Below are 24669 nucleotides of genomic sequence, written 5' to 3' on the forward strand. Positions count from 1 at the left end.
AGCATTTTTTATCAGTCCCTGGCAATAAAAGTGCCAACAGTTACAGAATACAAATTAATACCCAAAACAAATGTTACATTATTTTTTATGGGTTTATAAGCTGGACATGGCTGAGGGCCAGGTTGATTAATATGCCTGCACCAAACCTGAACCATAATCTACACATATGCAGTTCATGTGGAATAAAAGTTTAACAAGTTTTAATAATACTTGAAAAATTAAACTCATTCTAGGGCCACGAAGAAAGCCTGGGATTTCACGAAACCCTGGTTGAAAAAGCCTGGTCCAGACAATAAAAATGTCATTAATATATCACAGATATAAGCCGTGCTTGAGCAGGAGCTTGGGAAGTACTGCTCCAATCAGCCATAAATACGTTAGCAGGCTATGAGGCCATGTAGGTGACCGTGGCTGTACCATTAATCTGAAGGAATGAGCTGCCACAAAACATGAGATGGTTATTGAGGAGGACAAAATAGCGGTTTGCCAGCCAAGTCAGCTGTGGTGTTGTCAGAACTCATATTCCTTATAATCCATCTTTGTGTGAGACAACAGTCAACATAAAATTACAATGCACTTAAAATCAATAATTTGCTCCCAGAGCTAGGACAGATCTTCATCCTCAATGATGACCATTATCCTGGTTCTTCAGTTTTGGTCCACTTGGCCCAACAGCATTATCTTTTTCTGGGCATCAGCGATGGTTTGTACTTTTTGCTCAATCTGATTATAATCTAGCAAATGCAGTTTTTCACTCAGCCCTGTCCTTTTCTTGGGATATATTATAATCTTGGTTATTTGGGCAAGTGCCTGGAGGTTCCCATTTTGTGGCAGAGGACAAGATAGCCTGATCTTCTCTCCCTGCCATCTATCTGTAGTTCTACAACTGCAAAAGTGATAAATAACTGGCCCTGCTACTTGAGTGCTAGTCATTACTACAATGCTTAATCCCATATCCTGAAAAGCTAGGCTAGTGCTTCCACCACTATCAACATGAAGGCAGCATCTTTCTCCACACCACAACATCTCTTCTATGGTTCTGCTTCAATGAATGAATACCTGATAGCCAAGGTGCACACAACACTGCTCACTCTAATTTTTTTTGTCCCAGACCGAGTTGTTCACTCTCCAGGTTTATCTAAGCCCGTGTTTTATATCAGGGGCAGTCAAACTGCAGCCCTCCAGATGTCCATGGACTACAATTCCCATGAGCCCCTGCCAGCGAATGCTGGCAGGGGCTCATGGGAGTTGTAGTCCATGGACATCTGGAGGGCCGCAGTTTGACTGCCCCTGTTTTATATGAACAAATAAATCCTACTCCCCTCACAAATTTAAGACTTTATCTAGATACTTTTTCCCTATACACTACAGTCACTGACCACTGTCCTTCCAGAATGAGGTACTCACCACTCTAATGAATTCAAACATTTCTATAATAGCAGAGTTCATTAGATTATAGCGGGATCCATTGTTGAGAAATGCCTTGACCACCGGTTCAAATAAAAAACTTTTCATTATATAGCGGTTGTAGAATTCATCCTTCAAGCCGATTATCTTTCTTTTAAAACGCAGAGCACCTAACAAAGACAAACAGCATTGAAAAGCTATTTTCGCATTTCCCAGAACAATAACGAGTCATTTGGTCCTCACAGTTAATTCACAACAATGTGAAAATACCATGATAGGTGGGAAGATATTGCGTTTCGAACAGCACATTCAGAACACAGAATTCAATACCGGAATGATAATCACAATACCATATGGAACATGAAACAGTCAAAAATAGTTACGTAAAGAGAAGCCTCTCTGCTGCAGAATGCAGAACAAAAAAACATTTGGAAAACACAATCCAAAGGAGGGCAGGTGCAACTGGCGCAGAGAGCTGACTTGATCCCCCCCACATTAGCCAAGGAGAAATTATGCTGGTATACGGGGCATTAATACTGATGCAGGGCGTGAGCAGTGCCACACCTGCATATTGGTGGAGTGATGGCACAAATCTGTAAGCCAGCATCATGTGGGTGATTGGTGATATGCGTTGTCAGCTATGCATCTCCCAAAGCAGTGTCAGCATGGGAATGCCCCCCAGAATAGGCACAGGCACAATCTCTCTCTCTCTCGCACGCACGCACGCACAGCCATACCCACAGGAACTCAAGCAGTTCAGGATACCAAGTGCACACTCAATCACCACACCCCTTGTGCAGCACTGTCCCTCCTTGGCACGCAATTACTACCTGCCCACTTTATGGCACTACAAGTGATTCCAGGAGGTTGCCCCACAGCTCTGACAACTCCCTGCTGTGCAGATGCAGAACAAGCTCACATATACCTTGGTGGCAGGCAAAACTCAGACAGGGCACCTAGCAGTGCTAGGTGAGCACCTGAAGAGAATATACCAGAAGGAGAGCAAAGACCACATTCTGTGGCTGACCTCTCCCAAAGGTACAGCAGGGCCCTCCACTGGGATCTCATGATGCAGCCACATAGGGATTGGTAAGTAAGGCTCTCATTCCTCAACCTCCATACCTCTCCTGGGACTACAATCGCCTACACTGACGTCCGTTCCCCTTCCCAGGGGGCCACAGTGTTATGAGAAATAGATTGGGTGGCAGGGAACAGGTTCCATTGACTATGATCTTGTGAAGTCTTGTAAGCCAACCAGGGTTATTTAACTTTAGAGGTAAAGCAATCCTGGAAAAATAGTCGATCTCAGGAGATTGTATGCTGTTTTGATGGAGAGTGACCTGTTTAGGTCTTAAATTGTCAGAAGATAACATTTTATACACAGTTAACCTGTGAGAGAGGCCTTTTCATAATTAAAATTTGGTTTGCAGAAAAACTAATAAAACTTGATACCCTGTCATACTTACATAGTGCCAAGAACGCATGCTTTGAAGCCATTAAAACTAGCACTCTTCGAAGGATATCCTTGTTAATAATGTAGTTCTTTATATGATACGTGTGATGTTCCACGCAGAAAGTTAATAATTCTAATATCAAGGCCAACAGCTGGGCTGTCTGAAAATCATCTAAAAGAAAAAAACACTAATTAAATGCTGAACAAGTACCTTGTCTTCCGGCAGAAGAAGTGAAGAAGACCTTGATGGCCTGATGGCTGCAAGGTAGCAACAGTCTGTTCTTCTCTCTTACTAAGTGTGCATGATGAGTGGGGTCAAAGCACAGAATCCTGGGCATAAGAAAAGGGCAATAGTGGAAGGGGCCCTAGCTATTTGCTTGCAGCCTCTGGGAGGCAGTCTGGTGGGTCAGGATCAGGCCAGATACATGTGTGTTTGCTTTATGTATCTTTACACAATTTTGTACTTAGGAATTTTCTGTAAGCTGTGGGTTTCTTTGAAAAGACGCAGAACTGCTCCAATTTTTAGAAAGGAGAATATAAGCAGGTATGCATCTACTCTTGTGGCACTTAATTTCTGCACAGTGCTGCGTCTGTTGCTCTTATGTGGTAACAAAGGTGCATAGATTTTTAATGTGCACACAAACATACTAGAGGGGCTGTTTTGTGCTGCCAACAAATATACTCACACATTGGGAGCAATTAAGCCGTATTACACATCTTAAAACTTCACAGCTACTTTTTTATTTGATTAATTTATACCCTGCTTTATTCTCCAACGGGGACCCAGAGCAACTTACATCTCCTCTCCTCCATTTTATCCTGTGAAGTAGGTTAGGCTAAGAGAGCATGACTAGTCCAAGGTCATCCACCAAGCTGGGTCTCTCAGATCCTAGTCTGACACCATTAACAACTACTCCATAGCACAGCAAGACACACCCAGCCCAAGCGTACCTTTCATCCAGGAACTCAGGATCCCCCTGCTTGTCCTTGTGTTAAAAAAAATCTGCTGCAAGCACATGAAAGATACAGCTATACAGGATGGATATATACTACATGAAGATAATTTCCAGTGGCAACCAATGGCGGACACACAGTACACACATAGTGCACATTACTATGCACAGTGCTTGGAAGCAGTGTGGTAGAGAAAACGAAATCAGCATTCCACTCCTGACAATGGACATCCTCCGTTTTACTAACAGGCATCCGACAGAGGTGTGCCTCCTGGAGTCTTCATGATATATTATTCCTCTTTTCCATTAGCAGCCCCACCTGTCATTTTTCTCTTGCTATAAGACAGCATGGCAAAATTCAACACATCCCGAATCTCACCTTTGCTAGGTTTTTCCTCTGTGGTGTTGGCTAATAGAGGTGCAGTGAGAACATGCATACAATGCTTGTAAAAGAAGCCCAAGAATTCTGTTTTTTCTGTTTTCTGTGGAATAAAAACATATTCATACAAACATTACAAACATTAATCAAAATGTTTAAGACCCATCCCCCCCACTCCCTCCATTAAATATTCAGGTATCTGCTTACATTGGCAGTAGCTAGCATATTTTCTGGATCCACTAAGGTACGTAGTAAACCCATCAGCTGGACTGCTCCTCCCAGTTCAGGATCTGTATCACAAATCATGTGTTCTATGATGAGGTTAATGAGCAAGATATCCTGGTTTAAGAAAATAAAGTCAAAAACCAAATCGATTAGTCGCAGGTTAACACACAGCCTGAGAGAGACACCAACAGAGACATTCCGATAAAGGAAAGATTGTCAAGAACCATGTGATTGCTTCAGTGCACTAAATGGAGCTGCGGACTTGTGGTGTTTTGTTAATACCAAACAGCCTCTCAACATTGAATGGCAATTCACTGTTAAAACTGGGAGGAGTTTTCAAAGGCCTGGGATGGTTTGCTGTACATAGGAGTGGGTGGGTTGAAAACCAGAAATCCCAGAGGACACAGATGTGTAGTCTTGAGCATGCCTGAAGCAGCTCTGCGCATGCTGATCAAGAACTTTAGGATAGAGTCAAAAGTGATTCTGAGATTTTATACTGCAACACATTTGACTTTGCATCATTCCAACAGCAGCACTCCTTCCCCGTAAGGGGTAGAGAGCACCGGAGTGCTGTCCACTTGGGCAGAAACAGGAGAGGCTGTGCTAACTCTGCCTTTTCTCCAAGAATTCAACCCAGAAAAGGCAGAAACAGTCTACACCATTCTGTAGCTGAGCATAATACAGCAGGATATTCCCCCTCCAAAAAAATGCAGGAACACCCTTGGCCTGGCAGGAAGTTTCCTCACCTTCTCCCATTCAGAGAATAGAGAGGACAAGGTTCCCAGCAACAGCTGCAATAGTTTCTCTCCATTATTTGCTCTGTGAGGGAGGCAAGAGGGACACGCATATGGGGAAGATCAAACCACTCGGTACCACTACAGACGATCCACAGTTCCAGAATTTACTGCAGAACCCAAGCTGCGCCCATAATGTTTTTTTTTTAAACATGGGGAACTGAAACTTTAAAAGAAACACTATATTTGATAACAACACAACATCCAGAGGCTTGAGTTAGCTCTGTGAGCACAGTTTTGTGGCCAGAGTGAATCTTTGCCACCTTCTCCTTTCTGCAGCCCACTAAAAAGCCTTTGAGTCAGGGGCCTACTCAAGAGGAAGGGGATGACATCTGCTGCATCCTCCTTGCAACCGCGGCCCCTGTGTTGCATACCAGGTTGTTCCTAATGGTCAGTCAGCTACTGGGGATGGCTTTCTGGGGACTGCGAAAAGTGAAGTTAGGTGTTTCTGTGAATGCCAGTTGCCAAAGTCTACATCCAATCCTCACCCCTTTTTTAAGTTGCTTCATAAATCTTACCTAAGAGTAGCATTAAAGTATTATGGGTTTCTCACTCACTTACTAATTCCACTGACATCAATAGAAACTGGCTTATTGCTAGAATCAAGTTTATGTAAAGGGGTAGGTTTTGATGGCACTGCTACTATACAGCAGCCCATCTGTGCAATGTGATATTTCATTGAGACATCATAGGAAGAGATTGGTACAAAATCCATCTTGAGCCCCGCGGAGGTACTGGCACATTTACTTGGTATGAACTGTGACCATGGGAAAGTTTATTTATTATTATATTTATTATATACAAATCTGCACCCTGTTTGCTAAGTAATTCACCATGTTCTAGGGCAGCTTCAAAATTTGTTCTAGGGTCTGACATTTGGCTAAATCAAGCCAAAAAAAAAGTATTATTTAAGCCAATTACAGATTCTCTGATTTTATCAGCTACCAGTATAGTTCAGCCTGAACTAAACATGGGATATTCAGCTATAATGATCAGCAAGGGCAGCAGGAGCTGAGAGCTCTGCATCACCTCAGTTTAAACCAAGCTGCAAGAGGAGCAAGCCCAGGATTGTGCCACAGGAGAAGCCAAGCCAGTCCCAGCCTGGATTTAAAATATATTTTTTTTCTTGTGTCTTTTGGACCTGAAAAAAACTGGGATTTCTGAAAAATCCCAGATCTGATTACAGATACTTGGACCTGGAATTTTCTGGAAATACCAAAATTGGGGGGGGGGGGGTGTTCAATAGATCTGAACCTTTAAAAAACCCAAGTTTTTTTTTAATACTCCTAATTATAACCTCTCCATTCAGCTGATATAACCTCTGTTGTTTTACAATTGAATACAATTTGTTTTTTATAAAAGCAAAAATTTAACACAAAGACTTGCATTAAATATATTCTAACAGAATAGAAATACAAAGCGACCTCTTAACACGATAGAAAAACAAAACAACATACTATCTAAAGAAACAGCATCATTCAAAACTACTGATGCAAAGCATTAGTATATAGTTCTGAGCTGAAGGGTCATTCCCATGTTAACAGCAATATTTTTATAACAAACTCAAGCTGGTTTATACTGTCGTGGTCATTTTTTTCTTCAAAACAAAAAAGGGGTTAACTTGGCAGTGATAATCACAATAGCGGGGCTTCTGAAGATTAGCACAAAGAAAAGAACACAAAATAATTATGGAAAACCATCTTCAGACATTGTCTCATATAGATGTTCCTCTTTATTAATTATCTTGTGTGACTCTCTCCCTGCCACCCATTGATAACTCTTAACTATGATATAGTATTAGATCTAAGCCAATGTTAAGTGTGGCTCACGACAGTTAGGGTCCCCATCACCAGGATTTAAAACTCATGGTGAAAGCTGATAGAAGGAGCATGCACTCCTAGTCTGCATGTATGATTGGCAGGCACCAGGCATGACATCTGCACCAGATGACTGAAGAAAAACGGTATTACACAAAAATACTGGTAGTTTCCAGAAGATACAATGGCACATCCCTCAGTGAAAGAATATGCAAACATCTTTCTGAGCTTCAATACTTAAACGCAGCTTTTGTCAAAACAGTTGTTTTAAGTATCAGAAACAGTATATTGATAGAGCCCACTTACATCGTCATTCTGCTGAGCCTCTTGCATGACAAATTCTCGTACCATGGATGGGTTGTATTCAACCAAATATGAAAATATATCAGTAGCTGCACTTCGCACTTGTGCATCATCCATTCCCTGGAGTCAAACAAAAACAAGGCTGTGGAACTAAGCTGAGGAAGTTCAAAAGGCTTAAGACTCAAACCATTCTCTCATTATTTTACTTACTTAAGCCCCAAACTGCGCAACAATATGGGACGGCTGTGGTTAGATACCTCAGGGTGTTTCTAACTAGCAGCCAAAATGGGCCACAAACAGGGGGTGAGAGTACAGTTAGCCTTTTATCTCATAGTGTTTTACTGTGGATATGGATAGGCATGTTTTTTGCTACTAAAATATCTACCCCAACATGGCAATACATACCAAGCATACATACAAACACTAGAGCAGGGGTAGTCAAACTGTGGCCCCTCCAGATGTCCATGGACTATAATTCCCATGAGCCTCTACCAGCATTTGCTGGCAGGGGCTCATGGGAATTGTAGTCCATGGACATCTGGAGGGCCGCAGTTTGACTACCCCTGCACTAGAGGTTTGAAAGGTAAGACAAATGTTTAAAAATAAACTTTGACAACTCACTAGGATGACTTCTAGTGCTGGAAGAATGCCCATGTTAGACAACGTTTTGAAAAAAGCATCTCTGTTTTGAGGTTGTAATGTTTGAGAAAACGCACAAAATTCTTTAAGAAAGTTTACCTAAAAAAAAAACAGAAAAGAACTTATTTCAGTGAGGAACACGATACGGCGAGTGCCTTATTGCACCTACTTTAAACACACTTACCAATTCTTGCCTTTTCTCCTCATCTGTGGCTTCATCTGTAAGTTGTGCAAACAGCTCAGTCAAAAACTTTTCATCTTCCTACAAAAGAAGTCAGTGTTACATTTACTGTACCAATAAAAATGATAATATCCACCCAATTACAAATCTGACAGTTTTAAAAGGCAAATATGTACATCTGTGTTATGCCTTCCATCCTTCCGAGGTCGGTAAAATGAGTACCCAGCTTGCTGGGGGGTAAACGGTAATGACTGGGGAAGGCACTGGCAAACCACCCCGTATTGAGTCTGCCATGAAAACGCTAGAGGGCGTCACCCCAAGGGTCAGACATGACTCGGTGCTTGCACAGGGGATACCTTTACCTTTACCTTTAAAGCATCTGTATTCTTTAAAATGTAAATACCTACAACTTCAAATACCAGAGCTACCAATGCTACATTTCATTTTCCTGTTTACATATCGTAAAAACAACAACCTGAGGGCTCAGACCAAAAGTTCCTTCTAGTTCAAATTCAGTCATGAATTTGAAATTCCCAAACTATGACCATTTCCCATCCAACACACTTGAAGAATTAAGTGAAGGATCCACAAGATTTGTGAAGAGGAGGGGGGAATCTCATTTTCCCCTCCTACATTATATTCTTTCCTTCCCGAAAGACTTCATAGCTTCTCTCTTCTCACCCACTAGCCAAATTACCCTTTTTATGTCCCCCTACACTCTTCAGCTTTCCCTCATTTCCTCCTTCTTGTCAGCTTCTCCTTGGAAAAAGTCTGGCTACCATCTGTGGACCTGTATGGAAAGCAAATTTCTGGTGCTAGCCACCTAGACTGTCCTTGGCAAGTTTTTTTTTGTCCATCAGGGACATGGCCGGGATAGGGGGGTGAGGTGGGACTTTTTTCAAGGCTGTTTTGGTCCCCTAGCCCACTCTTGTTTCTCCATGGTTTTGCATCACAGACATCAGAAGAGTCAGCAAGACTGTTGTGGTTGTCTAGCCTAGCAATGGCCAAAATGAAGAGAAGCACTGGAGTCCCAAAGCAACTTATAAATACCTTTCCTTTCCCCAACCCTCAGCAGACACCCTATGAAGTTGGTGGGGCTGAGAGATCTCTAAATAAAATTGCTCTGTGAAAACAGTTCTCAGAGACCTGTGACTAATCCAAGGTCACAAAGCTAGCTGCATGTGGGGGAGTGGGGAATCAAACCCGGTTTAGATTTCAGATTTTCTTCTGCAAACCTGGGTCTGCATTCTGATTAAGAAATCTGTCTATCCCTAGTTCCACTTTGCACATTTCTGATCTACAGTCTAGGGTCTGGTTCAGAATTAGATATATGGTATTCCATCCTAGATGCACCTAAAATTTCTTTGAAAGCTTAGTCAAAGCTAGAAGAAAGATCTCCTGCCATTTTGTAATTTCTTCTTCTATACCATTAACATTACCTCTATTCTAAATCTTACAGCCTGTGTAAATCTGAGTAGTACACATGTGTAGTATGATATGAAACCGCACTCTTCAAGCACTCAATGTGACATTAGAGTTAAGTCTAATTTTGAGGAGAGACTGCTGATGCCTCTCCTTACCCCTCCCTCCCCCCAAGTTTCAAAATGATTGGACCAGAGGGTGAAATTCTCTGGGCCCCCAAAGAAGATGCCCTGTCCTTCATTGGTTTTAATGAACAGGGGAAACGGTGCTCAAAGGATTACAGTTCCTTTAAAACCGTATCCAAACAGCAAGTTCACCAGAAAGGCATTTAAAGAGACTGCAATTTCTTTAAACACCATTTAACTCAACTATCCTGAGGTCCAGAAAAATCCCAAATATTTTCAGGATTTTGGGGGTTTAGCCAATTCGGATAGCTGAAATTCGGTCCCAATCTATATGGGGCTGAAAAAATAGCCAGAAAGTACTAATAATTTATTTTTCTGATATTCTGGCTCAGATTTAGCTGAACACATACCCCTAATGCATATACATTTACCCAGATTCAGCAACTAATTAGCAGCAAATAGGGCTCTACACCTCCAAGTACAAAAAAAAATTATTTGAGGAATGTATGCATACCACAGTATCCAAAACATGGACCAAGAGATTTCCTCCTTCCACAATGAATATGCAGACTGGGCAGCCAGGGATGTATTAATTGTCCTTCAATGTATTTGTTGCAAAAAATGCACACATGCCATAATTTGGTACCTACAAATTGTCCTATATAGAAACCATTGCTGTATATTAAAAAATGTGATGTAGATCCCAGAACTACAACATAAACACTGCTATCTTAATTGGTACAATAATAATACTACAGCAGCTTCTGGCTAACTTACAGGCATAAATACAGGCAAGAGTTATCAGTAAGACCCACTGCATTCTCTACTTCAAGCATTTACATGGAGCATTCAAATAGGTGTTACAAATCCCTGCATAAATCACCACAGTAAATCAAGTCCTGGTAATTTCTCTTTATTCCAATGGTTTTGTTTACAGCCCCACCCTGGCCGTTGTCATGCCTCTCACGTTTAACATCCAGTGTGTAAAGTCCTGGGACTAGTAGTTCTTAACAGAAGTTCCCTTTTGTAAATTAAATATTTATGTAAACCAAAGAGGGATCTTTTCCCATGGACCCTTTTTGGACACACAAACTACCACCATAAGAGAAAGTATTTATTCTGTTTTGAATCTTTTCAAGTATGTGACTGAACACCAAGATTTAAAACAGATATTTCTAGCTATATAATTAAATATTAAATCACACAAAATCACACCCAAAATTATGATCATTCATATGGCCATTCAAAAATAACTTCAAAAGGAATATAAGATGCATACAGCAATTTGGCAATGCACACACTGGCTCTTACAGTTAGTAAGCAGCTTTCTAGAAGTCGATCATGGTTTTAGAAGTCAAGGTATTCTTACTTGTAACTTCTTATATTTACCAAAGTCTTTCACATCTCCTCCAGCACTCTATTTTTAAAAAGCTATCCTTCATCCCTTTCACTGTTTGATCAGAATTCTAGGCAGTTTGCTAGAGAAATCATGGATGTCTGCAAGACACAATATGCAACAAACTGGGGGTTGTGCATAAAGACCAGTTTGTCTGCTTTTTTGCCTTTCTTCTGCATCTTAGCAGGGAGAATATCCTTCCTTCTTCTGTGACCACCTTCTCTATGACCATGAAGCTTCAAAGGAATACTGGGGGGGGGCGGGGAGAGGACGTATAGCATGTGTTACACTAAATTTAGTTTGACACTGCTACTACACCACTACTCCATTACAAGCCATAGACACAATGTTCTAATTAATACAGTCTAAAATAGCATGAACCGTATTTTGGTGTTGCAGTTCGTGACTGAGTTTAGTTTACTGTCTACTATACAATCTCAGTGTTATGTTGTTCATCTAAGTATAAAAACTGCACGTTTGGACTTGTTCAGATTTATTACTGGATCAGCTATCCAGCCTGAAGCAGTTTTGAATGTTTAGCCATCTCTTTGAATTACTTATAACTTATTATGAGCAAATATAACACTTTCTGCTTTTAACTTTATTCAAGAGAATGAAGAAAATGAGTCAGGCCCAAGTATTGTTCTACAAGTATTATCAGTTCACAAAAATCATTAATTACATTTGGAATCAGTTTTACCAAAGTCTTTATTTAACTTATGGCAGTTTCCTCTAACCCACATTTCTTTGTTATATCATTTGAGATATGTGAAAGTCACAAGCTTATATTTCTATTGATGAAAAGATGGACTTTCAATAAGGAAAGACAGTTGTCTTTAAAGCAAGATTTCCTTTTGAACGTGGCTATTAAATGTTCATAATTAATGGAACATTTAAAAGTTGTGATCTGTTGTAATGTTACCAAATCTCAAGATGATGAAATTAAACACCACATTTAGAACATGTAACTAATGCAAGAAATAAAATATCAATTATATTAAGAAATCTGCATTCAGAAATCTGCTTTCAAAAAGTAAAGGCCACTTGCAATGCATAGGACCAACATGATATTATTTGATATATACTGTGTACTACAGAAAGCATGTAATATGACTGAGAGGGATCTGACAAATTTGCAAGATAAACCTGCAATTTTGTCTACATCACAGTCTATCAAGGTCTCTACTGTTCTCTACCTGTAGTTAATGGTCAGGTAAGGTTATATCTGGAGCCATACTGACAGTTTGTATTTTCAACTTTTGAATTTTTCCTACTCAACTACTGAAAAAATATGCTTAGGATTACACTGGACATGACAATGGTGGATCCATTCATAGTATTTTTTTATTTTTAAATGGGAGCTGTATAAAGCCCTGATTAAGCTGGGGATCCTGGTGCAGGAAGGGGGGGGGAGACTGACAATTTTTCCACTGTGCCATTTTTCTGATCTGAGTCATTACCCATTGTTATTTGCCCTGAGATACAAAGATATCCCTTGTGATAAATTCAAATGGGTAGCCGTGTTGGTCTGAAGTAGCACAATAAAATCAGAGGCCAGTAGCACCTTTAAAACCAACAAAGATTTATTCAAGGCGTGAGCTTTCGAGTGCAAGCACTCTTCGTTATAAAATAATTGTTTAGGAACAATACTATATCCACTTCTACCCCCAAAGTTTCAAAATCAGTTGATACCATGCACTTTGGATTTTTTTAAAACTGTTCAGCTAATAAACTTTAATTAATTTGATTGTTTCAAGGATCATTTTAGACCAGGGGTTGTCAAACTGCGGCCCTCCAGATGTCCATGGACTACAATTCCCAGGAGCCCCCTGCCAGCGTTTGCTGGCAGGGGGCTCCTGGGAATTGTAGTCCATGGACATCTGGAGGGCCGCAGTTTGACTACCCCTGTTTTAGACCTTCCAAAGCCAGACTTCTTCATGACAGGTAGAATCATTATCATGGGGTTGGAAGGGATCTCCAGGGTCAACTAGCCCATTCCCCTGCAGAATGCATGATGCTCACAACCACTCCTCCACCCAGTGACCCCAATTTTATGCTCAGATGATATCCCCCTTAAGAAAACCAGAATCCCTGGCCTGGAGGAAATTTGCCTCCCAATTGGTTTTTCCCTGAATATACAAGAAAGGGCTACAAGAGCCAAACACTGCCACAACATTTCCTGCCTACTCACTGACAATCTGCCCAAGTTTATAGCAATCTTTCTCAACTTTTTAGGTTGGACTAGTCACAGTCCTTTTAGAGCTGTTTTCAAAGAACTGTTCTCAGAATTCTCTTAGCCCCCACCTGCCTCACAGGGTGTTTGTTGTGGGAAGAGGAAGGGAAGGCAATCATAAACCACTCACAGACTCCTTTAGGTAGAGAAAAAAGGGTATAAAAACCGACTCTTCTTCGATAATCTAATTAATTCATATCTTTGATTTTTTTTAAAAAATTGAATTGATGGTCCCCTAACCCCAGTGTACAAAGCAATAAACATGTGCTCTCTATCATGCAACTCCTAGGGATAATCACCCAAATTAATTACAACTTTGAAACTGCCAAATTTCCTAATGCTGCATTATCAATGGCATTTCATATCAGTTTTAGAAAACACTGAATCCTTAGAAATGGAAGCATTTATACAAAGCACTGGAAAATCTTAATTTCTGCAAAAAAGTATAAATACGTATGAATTGGCTGAATCACACTGATGGATAGATATGGTAAACAAAAACACTCCACTGGGTATTTTTATTGCTTTGCTCTTATCTATTTTAGTTTCTAATGCTATCTGAAACTGAATATGACCAAGTTACCCAGAATGATGTTAATGTTATGGATTTTCAAATGACTCAATGAGGGGGGTGCGGAATAAGCAAGTGAACAGCCTGGTGATATACTCTCATTCTCAACTTTCAGAAAATTCACAAATTCAGCTATATTCAAAACTGGCAGCTCACAGAATCTATTCATACAAATAAAAATATGAGATGATCATAGCTTTCATGTACCACACACACATACCCACAAGGTTCTAGTACACACAATTATACAAGTGTGTTAGAAAACATGTGGTATGTTCTGTAAAAGGCACCAGGGGAAAGCACAGCTTGTATGTCCCATGTGACTTATCTTACAGCATCCAATCACTTTCCCCCATTAATCATATGCAGCTTCTACATCAATCACAGAATCATAAAGTTCGAAGGGACCTCCTGGGTCATCTAGTCCAACCCCCTGCCCTATGCAGGACACTCACAACCCTCCTGCTCCTCCACTGTAACCTGCCACCCCCTTGAACCTCCACAGAATCAGCCTCTCCATCAAATGGCATTCGAGCCCCTGTTTAAAAATCTCCAAAGATGGAGAACCCACCACCAAAACAGTGAATTATACAAAAGCATGTATGCACACCTATAAACTTGACAATACTAAATGAAATGCGGTGATTTCACCACATATTTTGGACTTTCCCCTCACAATGCAAGTGGCTTTCATGCTTTTTATGAGAGGAAAAGACTCACCGTTCACTCTCTCTGAAGCAAAATACTGCTTGCCCCTTGAGCTTCTTGGGTCTCAGAGAACTCAGCATGCATTGATGGCAATGAAACTCCCATCAACAACGGTCACATGACATCCCCATCCCCATCCCATATATAATGGGTCCTGATTTGTTTAGGCCGCAAGGAAAGAGCTTCAGAAAACAGCAAGGAAGCTAACTATCAATGAGGCACTAAGACCAGTTGTGCAGGATAAAAGCCATTAAGGCCAGTTTGTATAAACACATACCTGATACTACATTACACAGTTTAATTTCAGAACATGTATATAGAGAGTAAACTTGAGGGGGGAAAACCCAAAATCTCGACCAACTTTTTTTATGGCAAAGCTTAATATATTTACAATAAAAAAGTGTTGCTGTTTGGTAAATTCATAGGCTGTATGCTAGGTGCAGAATAACAGAAGACAGAATTAGCAAGTTCAAACCACTCAGTTAAGTAGGTTTGCAAATCAAATATTTGGCATAATTGCCCGGAAATCATTAGGCTAGGTAAATGCTAAAGCTCTGACAATTCTAATTCCAAAACTCTGCACCTTCTAGATACATGAAATGGCCCACTATGTTTAACATTATGATTCCAAAGTAGGAGCACTAGACAAGAGAGATATCTAATGCACCACAAACTAGATTTACAACAAAAGCAGACTTACCTGTAACATACCAACTATTTCTACTTTATTAAAAAAGATGAACGAATGAAGAGTTGATAACATGTTTTCTTCAAATACTGAAGGCGTTGGTAGAACCATATCTTGGATATACTGCACTCTGTATGTTTGATGTATTTTTTGTTTTAGCTCTGGATCTGATATTGGAATAACTTCTTTAAATTTTGCAGTTTTTGTTAGAAACTCCCTGTGTTTCCGTGACAGTGATAAAGACGGATCATATTCCAGACATCCAATTACATCCATTATACATTCCTCAGAAAACATGACTTCAAAAAGTGCAGTTCTATTCAAAAGGAAGATTCCCTTAATAATTTCATACAAATGGTGCAGTCCCTCAATGTTTTCCAAGTCTTCACACACGTGAAAAATTTCTAAGAGCTTCTTAATGTAGCCCTCATTTTCCAGTGCTAGAGCAAGTTTTTCTCGACGTAATGGGGAAGGCAGTGAAGATGCTACAAGTTCTGCAATTTCCTCCAATCGACTTAATTCACAAGATGGCAATTCTAGACCCGGTGATGACATATCATCAAAGCGCTCCTCTTCAGATTCATCCACCAAATCCTGTGTAATGTCCACTGAAGGGTCTTTTCCTTGAACCTATTAAAGTGGAAGAAAACCAGAAGGCACCTTTTTAGTTTCCACTATCAAATCATACCGCTATAAAGGATTTTGTCCATGAAAAAGACACAAAGGATTTTTAAAAAATGTACGGTCATAATGGAAAACCAGAAATCTCAGCAAACAGACAGGATCGAGAGTTACAGGTTGAATCTAAGTTCCTGTGAATTGAAGATGTTTACAAAAGATCTTTTCTGACTTTTTCCCAGAGCAGTGCAGGTAAATGCACTTTTGAGGGCTGGAGTACCCCAGTGTGGCAATGGGGGAGGAGGGAACTGCAACAAGATGGAAGAAGCTGGATAAAATGACTTCCCCACCAACATTCTTGTATGAGCTTTTGCTCTACTCACTAAGCAGTGAGTGGGAGGACTTTCATTTGATCATGTACTCTTGGTACAGCCCTCCGCTCCATATTAGATTCACAAGCCCTTTTCCCATATTGTAAGAATCTCCCAATCCTCAGAGGCTTTACAAGAAGCAGCAAGACAAAAACAGTTTTGAGATCTTCCTCTCTCTACAGAAGTTCTGGTTTTTTTCCCCCCAGACTCCTCAACATTTCCTCTTCTTTACTCCCTACCATATGCCAAACAGTCTAATGGAAGCCTCCATCCTCTTGTGTCCTCAAAATAATTTCACTGTATTATTTTGAAGACACAGGAGGATGGAGGCTTCCATTGGACTGTTTGGCATAAGGTAGGTGTTGGAGAGAAGAAAAAGGGGAAACTTTGCGGAATCTCTAAAAAAAAACAAAAAACAGTCAGCCACGCTTAGCACATATAATTAAAATGACAGTACTGCCTGTACATGGCTCAGAAGCTCAGATCCGTAGGGCCACAATCCAGAAGGCCCAACCCGAGTTCCAGTAAATCTTGTTCACTGATAAGAAAGGACTTAGTTCAGAGACAGCAAGAAACTTCCAGCCTGACGCCCAATGAACAAGAGTGGGGAAAGACCTTCCCCCCTCCAAAGTACCTCACAGAACAAACCACAAAAATAGCATCATTCAAAAGCTGAACTGATCACCACTAGCAATTATTGTTTATGGACACAGACTGCCATTTATCTTTCAGCTGAAACCCTTTGCATTGGAAAACAGTTCCATTTTATACCTGAAATACTTGTTAGTCTCTAAGGGGCTACTAGACACTTATCACAAGACTGTACCTCCTTGGTACCACTCAGTCAATCGGGAGTTCCTATGGCTGAGCTATAGGATGCCAGCAACAAATCAGCATATTTTATAGCTAATGCTTCAAGATGATCTGGAGGTTAGGAGACTGTGGGTGATGGCAGTTTGATGACCTCCCTCCATTAGAAAGAGGAGGAAGGCAATTCTATCCCTTTAAATTGAAACAAAATCCCTCCAATTACTAGAAAAGCAAGAGGATTCTACATTAGCCAGACAGCTGTAAGAAAGGCTCATCCTCTATACTTACAAAAGATTCACATGCCCTCTAAAGCAGTGATTCACAATCTTAAAGAAAGCTCTGTATTACCACTGATTGTTCTAACCTCTAATTAATGAGCACCAGAAAATGCTGCAGACACACTCACCCATATACCATCCTAGACAGAATGGTAGTCTAAATCAAAATTGAGGCTACCTTATTTTCAAAAATTAGTGATTATATATTTATTTATTTAATTTGTAGCCTGCCACTCCCAGACAAGTTGGTTGGCTCATGGCGGGTAATACAGTAAAATCCCCACAATAAAACAGAATAAAACAATTATCCCGCCCTGGTAGCAAAAGAAGATTCCTCTTTCCCCATCCGCTAAATGGACCACCAGTATCTAATGCCTTGGGGGAACAGACGGCAGGGGAGTAGTCAGTTGTTCTGGCCACCGGGAGGGGGGGGGCCTAGAACTTCAATTTATTAAGTAGCAATCACTGAAATGTTATTTTCAAAATATCTGAAAAGGTATCAAAATCTAAAACAGTGTCACACAGTTATAAAATAGGTTTGAACTTGAGGGAAATACTGATGTCCACTTAAGGCTGTAAATGGGATGAACTATGCTTAAGAGATTCAAGTGAAAACACTTACCTGACATATTTTTTCCCATATTTCATCACATCCAGCTTTTTCTTGAAAGCTAAGTGCAAGGTCATAGTTCTCTGCCTCAGACCACACAATCAAAGTGTCCTTCAAAGGTAAAAATGTAAGTTTAATTTAACTAGATTTAGCATATTTAATACAGCATTTTCTGATGAATTATTTCGTCCACAAATAATATGACAGCTAGTTTCTAGTTACATTAGAAACATCAAAATTAGAACACAACCTGCTTAAGCCCTACAAATCCATGGCACAATGACAGTAGCCGTAGTCTACTAATCTTAACAATTTGGCATGTACTGCTCACCAATCTATGGTCCGTATATGAACCCTTTTAAAAAGCCATTTATAAAATGCCAAATTTCTGCAGCAAGTTGATGAATTCCTGGGTGTTTGATCCAAAGAACTGTTGCTGGTGCTCTGCCCATGGAACATGATGTTATCTCCCCCTTCAATCTGCAGCCCCTGCATTCTGAAAAGAGATACAGGGGAGCAGCAGTAGTAAATTGGCAGAAATTGCTTCCCTTTCTTGCCTGAGTGGAGATACCCCAGTTCTACAATGCATATTTGGATCCAACCTAATATTTAGTATGAAACTGTATTACATTATGATTGTCCTTTCTGCTACATTTCAATAAGAGACTATAATCTTATGAAGACAGGACTGCTTTTTCACTCTTCTGTTTCTCTCAAGATCTTCAGCTTCTTCAGTTACCATATTACTTCAAGATATTTTTTTTAATGATTCTGCCCGGCAATAATTCTAAGCAGCCTTCTAAGCAGTGCTACATATACTGTAAAATCCTAAACAGAGTTACACGCTTGTATGCCTATTGTTTTCAACTAACTTAGAAGTAACTCATCTAAATATGGACTCCACAGACTTGCTCCTGTGCTGATTACACAGTGATATATTTTCAGTCACTTTCCTGCTATAGAACACCTGAAACTTTCTACATGGAGATTAACATTTACTCATTAGCCACAAATTTATTCATTGATACCACCTTTTTGTTCTTTTCCAGTGACTACCAGTTTCCTTATAAACTTCTGGCAAGAAGAATTTGTTACCGGGTATATTGGATCCATAAGAGCACCCCTACCCTAGTCTGGTGAATGTAACAGGTTGTTTAGATATGTGACTGGTAGAAGCTTGGTAATTTATTAAACATGTGACATCACATTTCTGTAATTTTACATGAGCTGACTCTTGACCTAGTAACTTTATCCTATGAATCAGGTCTGTGCAACTATTTAATGTTCAACACTACCTTCCATCATCTCTACAATAAGGTTAAGTGATTGACCTTTACAGAAGCATCTAGCCCACAATCACTCCTGCAAGGTGCAGTAGTCAGCAATAACATTTTAGTACAGCAAGTTTAAAGAATTACAATGAAAGCAGTAAACACTACAAAAGCCAGTGAGTTAATAGGCATGTAAATAACAAAGGGTCATTGAGACGAATATATATATTCTACACCTCTAGTTCAGTTTACTGATTTTTCAGAAGCTTCAGTTTAGCTTAACATTATGCTTACACATAAATGGTGTAACCATAAGAATGTGGAATATCAGTTACTCTTATTAACCACTATTCCATTTATTAACAGTGGAAAAGTTTTGTAAGCTGATTTTACAACCTGGAATTTTTGTTTAAAATCACAAAAGTTTTCTGATGAAAGTGTTTAGTCAAAAGTAGTGATTTGGGGAAGAATAGTCCTTACAACACACCAGATCTACAAACAATGCTTGATGTCATTTATATAGAAAGAAGGTACATAAATGCAGCAAGCACAAACATTCACTTGAATGTTAGATAAGCATCTCCCAGGTATCAACACAAACACTGAACAAACCTACAAATATATAATTTGGTATGCAATATAACAGGTGCAAAAGGGCAGAAATGTTGGCATTCACCTCATCACTATGGTTTGTTCTTTAAATAAAGTCCAGCATGTGACATGGAAGAGGGTAGGAACTCTTTGCAAACTACTACTGTAGCAAACTCCTTGCAGTGACCTTTATGCAAAGTATAGCTGAAGAATTCCACACAGTTTCTTCCCAATACTCTAAAAAAGACTGGCCAATAGGAATGTGCACCCACCAGCACCCTAAGATTTCAGGCTTTTCTCATTTCTCAATGGTTTGCTAGGAAGGTGCTTCCTTTCAGGAAGCTCACTGCTTTCCCCAAGAGGTTTCAGGGACATATTTCCCCAGCAGACTTTCTCAAGGCCTGAATAAAACAAACACTTACCACAAAAGGACTACTTAAAAAGAAAAACCTTAACATGTGTCTATATGTTCTTGCCTTTCAGTGGGCATTACCGAGGACCGTCTCCCATCGTTCACAAGCATCTGACAATACTTCCCAAGGAAAGTGAGAAGTTTTTACAGCCATTATGCAATATAGACATGAGTCTACACCCAGTGCAATACAATATAATAATAATAAAATGAATAAAAACTGATAACCTGAACAACAAAGGAAGTATTATTTTTAATTACTCTACTTTGCTATAAAAATATCTGAAATAAATCCTTCTGGTAAAAGTTGCTTGTGAAATCACAGAGCTTCTTCATAAATCTTTCACTTACATTGCAGAGATTTAACTCATAAGGCTATTATGATGAATGAGATAAAGACTAAAAATGCTTAATACACAAAAAAGAAGTCGTAAATTACGTTGGCTGAGTAGATGTTACTATGTTTTGATGACAATGCTGCCATTAAAATAATCAAGAGATATATTTCTGTGTCACAGCATTTCACAAACCAGGTGGTAACATCCTAAACAGCATTGGGTAGAAAGCATCCTGACGTTGGCAGGACCATGTACCTTCTATTTCCAAAGACTGTCTTCTACAAGGAAGATAACTAACTAGATGGTTACCTGTTGCTTCTGGTATGCAGTATTAGGATTGATTTTGGACTCCAGAAGAAGAGAACCTGTGGAGAAGAATTACATATATTTTATATACATTAAATATACCCATTCCACACATAAGTCATAAATTCAACACTGATCTTGAGAAATGTGGCACCCAGATCTCTCTTCACCAAATTAATGATTAAACAATTAATACCCTTTCCAAAGATTTAGTAATTATGGGTGTTGCGTCAGTTCATAAAGCTAAAGAAAGTTCAATGAGGTTGATTAGACAAAGGGAAAGATGTCCACTAAAGATTTAAAAGCAGGGTTATGTGAAAGGTACATTTATTATCTTTAATTATTCTATGAATAATAAAGCAAACACAAGTTAAAACCACAAACCCACAATAAATCTTTGAAAGTAACGGTTACTAAATATACTTAATTGTGGAACTGGAGTAGGCTTAATAATTGGGTAACGTATTACTATAAGAAAAGGTAAGATAATGTATGAGGATGGAAATAAGACAGGATAGTGGGATCCCATCTTACTGAAGAATGTGACTACTCCAACCAAGCGGTCAATCACATAGGTTCTTCCCACCGGAGTGGTACCATCCTGGAGAAGTGCTATTTGGATTGACGAGAGCCATCTGATTAACCAGGTCATCATTGATGGATGGACTGTGCAGCAACAGTGATGTGATCCCACAATGGAGTGGGTGGTTTCCTTGAAACCACAGGATTCATGCCCTAAATGGCACTACTATCATATAGATTTTGTCCCTCAAATCTATGTCCTCTTGGAGGGGAAAAAAAAACTTAAGAAGTTTAATGTAGCAGCCACATTATGTGCAGTGGGAGCCACACCAGGCTACCACAAGTTTCGGCCCCACCACTTCCTGCATACGGATGGGGAAACATTTTCCCTGCCAGACATGGTCTGCCCTGAATTTCTGCATGCATACATACAGCCAGGGCAGAAAGGTTCTACCACACTTCACTGCGGCAGCAAGGTTGTTACTTTCATAAAGGTGGATTGCATCACAATGCAATCCCACCTTCGTGGAAGAGAAAAAAATGCCATGTTTGGTTCTGTACCACCATAAAGCACTGTGGAACCAAATGGGGTGTTTTCTGTCCCTGCCAGGACACCATAGGTGGGGGAGGAGCAGGGCCTTTCCTGTGCACAGGGGCTGGGACCAACATAGGTGTCGATGGTGCTCTTCCTTTCTGCTTTCCTTTGCTGTGGAGCATCGGATGCCCTAAAGTGGGCCAGGACCAGGAAGGGGCCAGGCCGATACTGACATCATGCTTAAGCAGGGTACTGCCATATGAGTGTTGGCCTGGCCTCCCCACCACCACCATGGAATCAGTACATGCCTTCGTTTACATAATCAGTTTCCCTAAAATTTTGCACCTTGAAGTTAAAATCAAATATCATTACCTAAACTGATGGTATAAAAGTCACACAGATAATGAAAAGACAGGCCAGTTATGAATAAGCATATCTCTTTTTGATCTCTTGGTGTTTAGGTGAATAGAACCCATCTGGAGAACCTATTTCTTTGCTGTTATCACTCCTCAGAGAAGCAGATGTCACAACTAAATATATTTATTTATGAAACTTTTAACTCTTTTCAAAGACACTCAAGGTGATTCATAAACAAAATAAAAATGAGTACAAAGCAAATTTGAACAAGATATTCTAGGAAAAACCCACAAAATAAAAACCATTGCTCCTAGGGATGCCAAGGGTCTTTTCATCAAATCTATGACAGGTGAACTCTATGTGGAAGAGGGGGTTGCGGGTGATGGACTGTGGTTAGCTTGTTGAGTAACAGTTGATGTTGTGCTCAGTGGGCAACATGTGCTCAGTAGAACCATTATAATTTAAAGTATTTTGCATAAATATTAATGTATCTCAATACAGAATTTTACCAAGAAGTTTGAAGAGCCTTGAAGTAATCTACAAAAATAAGCTTTACTATAGTTTTGAAGTCCAACAAGTAGCCTTATCAGTGCTGATAATGAGAAGCAGAGATTCAAATAACTGTCAGTTTAATTATTCTACTAAATCTATGTAGTATACGAAATACTATATACCAAATATACAGTGCACCTAGATATTCTCCCAATTTAATAGCCTAATATACAAATTAGCACAACTTTATGCATGTTTGCTCAAAAATAAACAAACAGTTCATTTCAGAGTAAATAAGGTTAGATCAGTTCTATGAGTCTGAAATTGTATGCATGCATACATGGGAACAAGTCCCATTGAATTTAGAGAACCTTAAATAAGGCATATCAGGATATGGATAGGCTCAATTGGTTTTTCATATGGTATTTTGTCATCCAGCCCAATTAATTCTTGTTAACATATAGTTTTAGAAAACGACTGACAATTTTAGGCTACTACATAATAGAGCCCCTACAAACTGATACTATAAATAGAAGATACAGATTAACACTGATAAATAGATGTCACTAACTCTATCAGAACAATAATTCAAACCAAAGCTTGGTTTAATTTGCAGTAAACACAACACTTAGCTGATTTGAAGTGAAAGTTCCACAAAATCTCTCTCTACTACAGGAGAAAAGGAGTTTAACAGCACACTAGGGAGAACCGCTTGCAAACACGTAACAAGATTATGTAGTTCCGGTGTTTTAAAGACACCTATCATTCAATTCCGTAGAGCAGGGGTAGTCAACCTACGTACCACAGGTTGACTACCCCTGCCGTATCCAATAATAGTCTATAGCAGTGGTCCCCAACCTTTTTTAGGCTGGGGACTGGCAGGGCAACTGCCCCGCCTGCGCATGCGTGGCCGCACCCGCCCATCGCACATGTGCAATGCGCAGGCGCGGCCCTGATTCCCTCTCCTCCCCACACACAGTAAGAAGCTTCCTGGGCCGCAAGCTTGCGGCCTGGGAATTTTTTTACTGCGGGGGGGGGGGGGGGAGGGAACCGCGGCCCGGCGCTGTGCCGGGCCGCGGCCCGCAGGTTGGGGACCACTGGTCTATAGCAAACTGCTAATCTGACAAATAGAACTGGAAAACTCATACATGTGGATGTCCTTGTCTGTATGTTAACACTATACATACTCAATATGCAGTGCTATTAAAAATTTGCACAACCAAGTTACAAGTTTAGCAGGTAAATTACCAAATAAGGTTATCATCTTTTAAATGCAAAATATATTAACAAACACTATACATTATTCAAGAGCCTCTTGTGGCGCAGAGTGGTAAGGCTGCAGACATACAGTCTGAAGTTCTGCCCATGAGGTAGGGAGTTCAATCCCAGCAGCCGGCTCAAGGTTGACTCAGCCTTCCATCCTTCCGAGGTCGGTAAAATGAGTACCCAGCTTGCTGGGGGGTAAAAAGGTAATGACTGGGGAACGGAATGGCAAACCACCCTGTATTGATTCTGCCAAGAAAACACTAGAGGGCATCACCCCAAGGGTCAGACATGACCCGGTGCTTACACAGGGGATACCTTTACCTTTATACTTTCTTCAGTATGCTTATTACTCCTTTAACCTATGTTCAAAACAAAAGACCATCTTAATATGCTATTTGTAAAATAAAATTACAGGACCATATCGGTTCAAATTTTGCTATGCATGTATAGCAATATGCAATATCACCAGACAGTGGGCATCTTCTGTCATTACTGCAAGCAACATATGGACAATAACCCTTTGTTGGTTCAAAAATCTCATATAAATTATGCAAAACAGAAATTCTATCGCCACATGTAACTCCCACCACACACCTTA

General features: G+C 40.0%; 1 protein-coding gene across 2 annotated transcripts in view; it reads right to left on the reverse strand.

Annotated features, from left to right (window-relative positions):
- The window catches only part of PPP4R3A (protein phosphatase 4 regulatory subunit 3A), a 34187-nt gene that overhangs the window by 8019 nt on the left and 1499 nt on the right, over positions 1-24669 (reverse strand). For both annotated transcript variants that reach the window (XM_077323498.1, XM_077323497.1), the window contains exons 2-11: positions 20903-20958; positions 17994-18092; positions 15307-15924; positions 8155-8232; positions 7953-8069; positions 7335-7451; positions 4400-4531; positions 4193-4295; positions 2874-3032; positions 1408-1577 (exon numbers count right to left, since the gene is read on the reverse strand). In XM_077323498.1, the coding sequence (XP_077179613.1) occupies positions 1408-1577; positions 2874-3032; positions 4193-4295; positions 4400-4531; positions 7335-7451; positions 7953-8069; positions 8155-8232; positions 15307-15924; positions 17994-18092; positions 20903-20958 (1649 nt within the window). The remainder of the gene's footprint in view (positions 1-1407; positions 1578-2873; positions 3033-4192; positions 4296-4399; positions 4532-7334; positions 7452-7952; positions 8070-8154; positions 8233-15306; positions 15925-17993; positions 18093-20902; positions 20959-24669) is intronic.

Source organism: Paroedura picta, chromosome 2 (genome assembly GCF_049243985.1).
Source record: "Paroedura picta isolate Pp20150507F chromosome 2, Ppicta_v3.0, whole genome shotgun sequence".
In the NCBI taxonomy this organism is placed as follows: Eukaryota; Metazoa; Chordata; class Lepidosauria; order Squamata; family Gekkonidae; genus Paroedura; species Paroedura picta.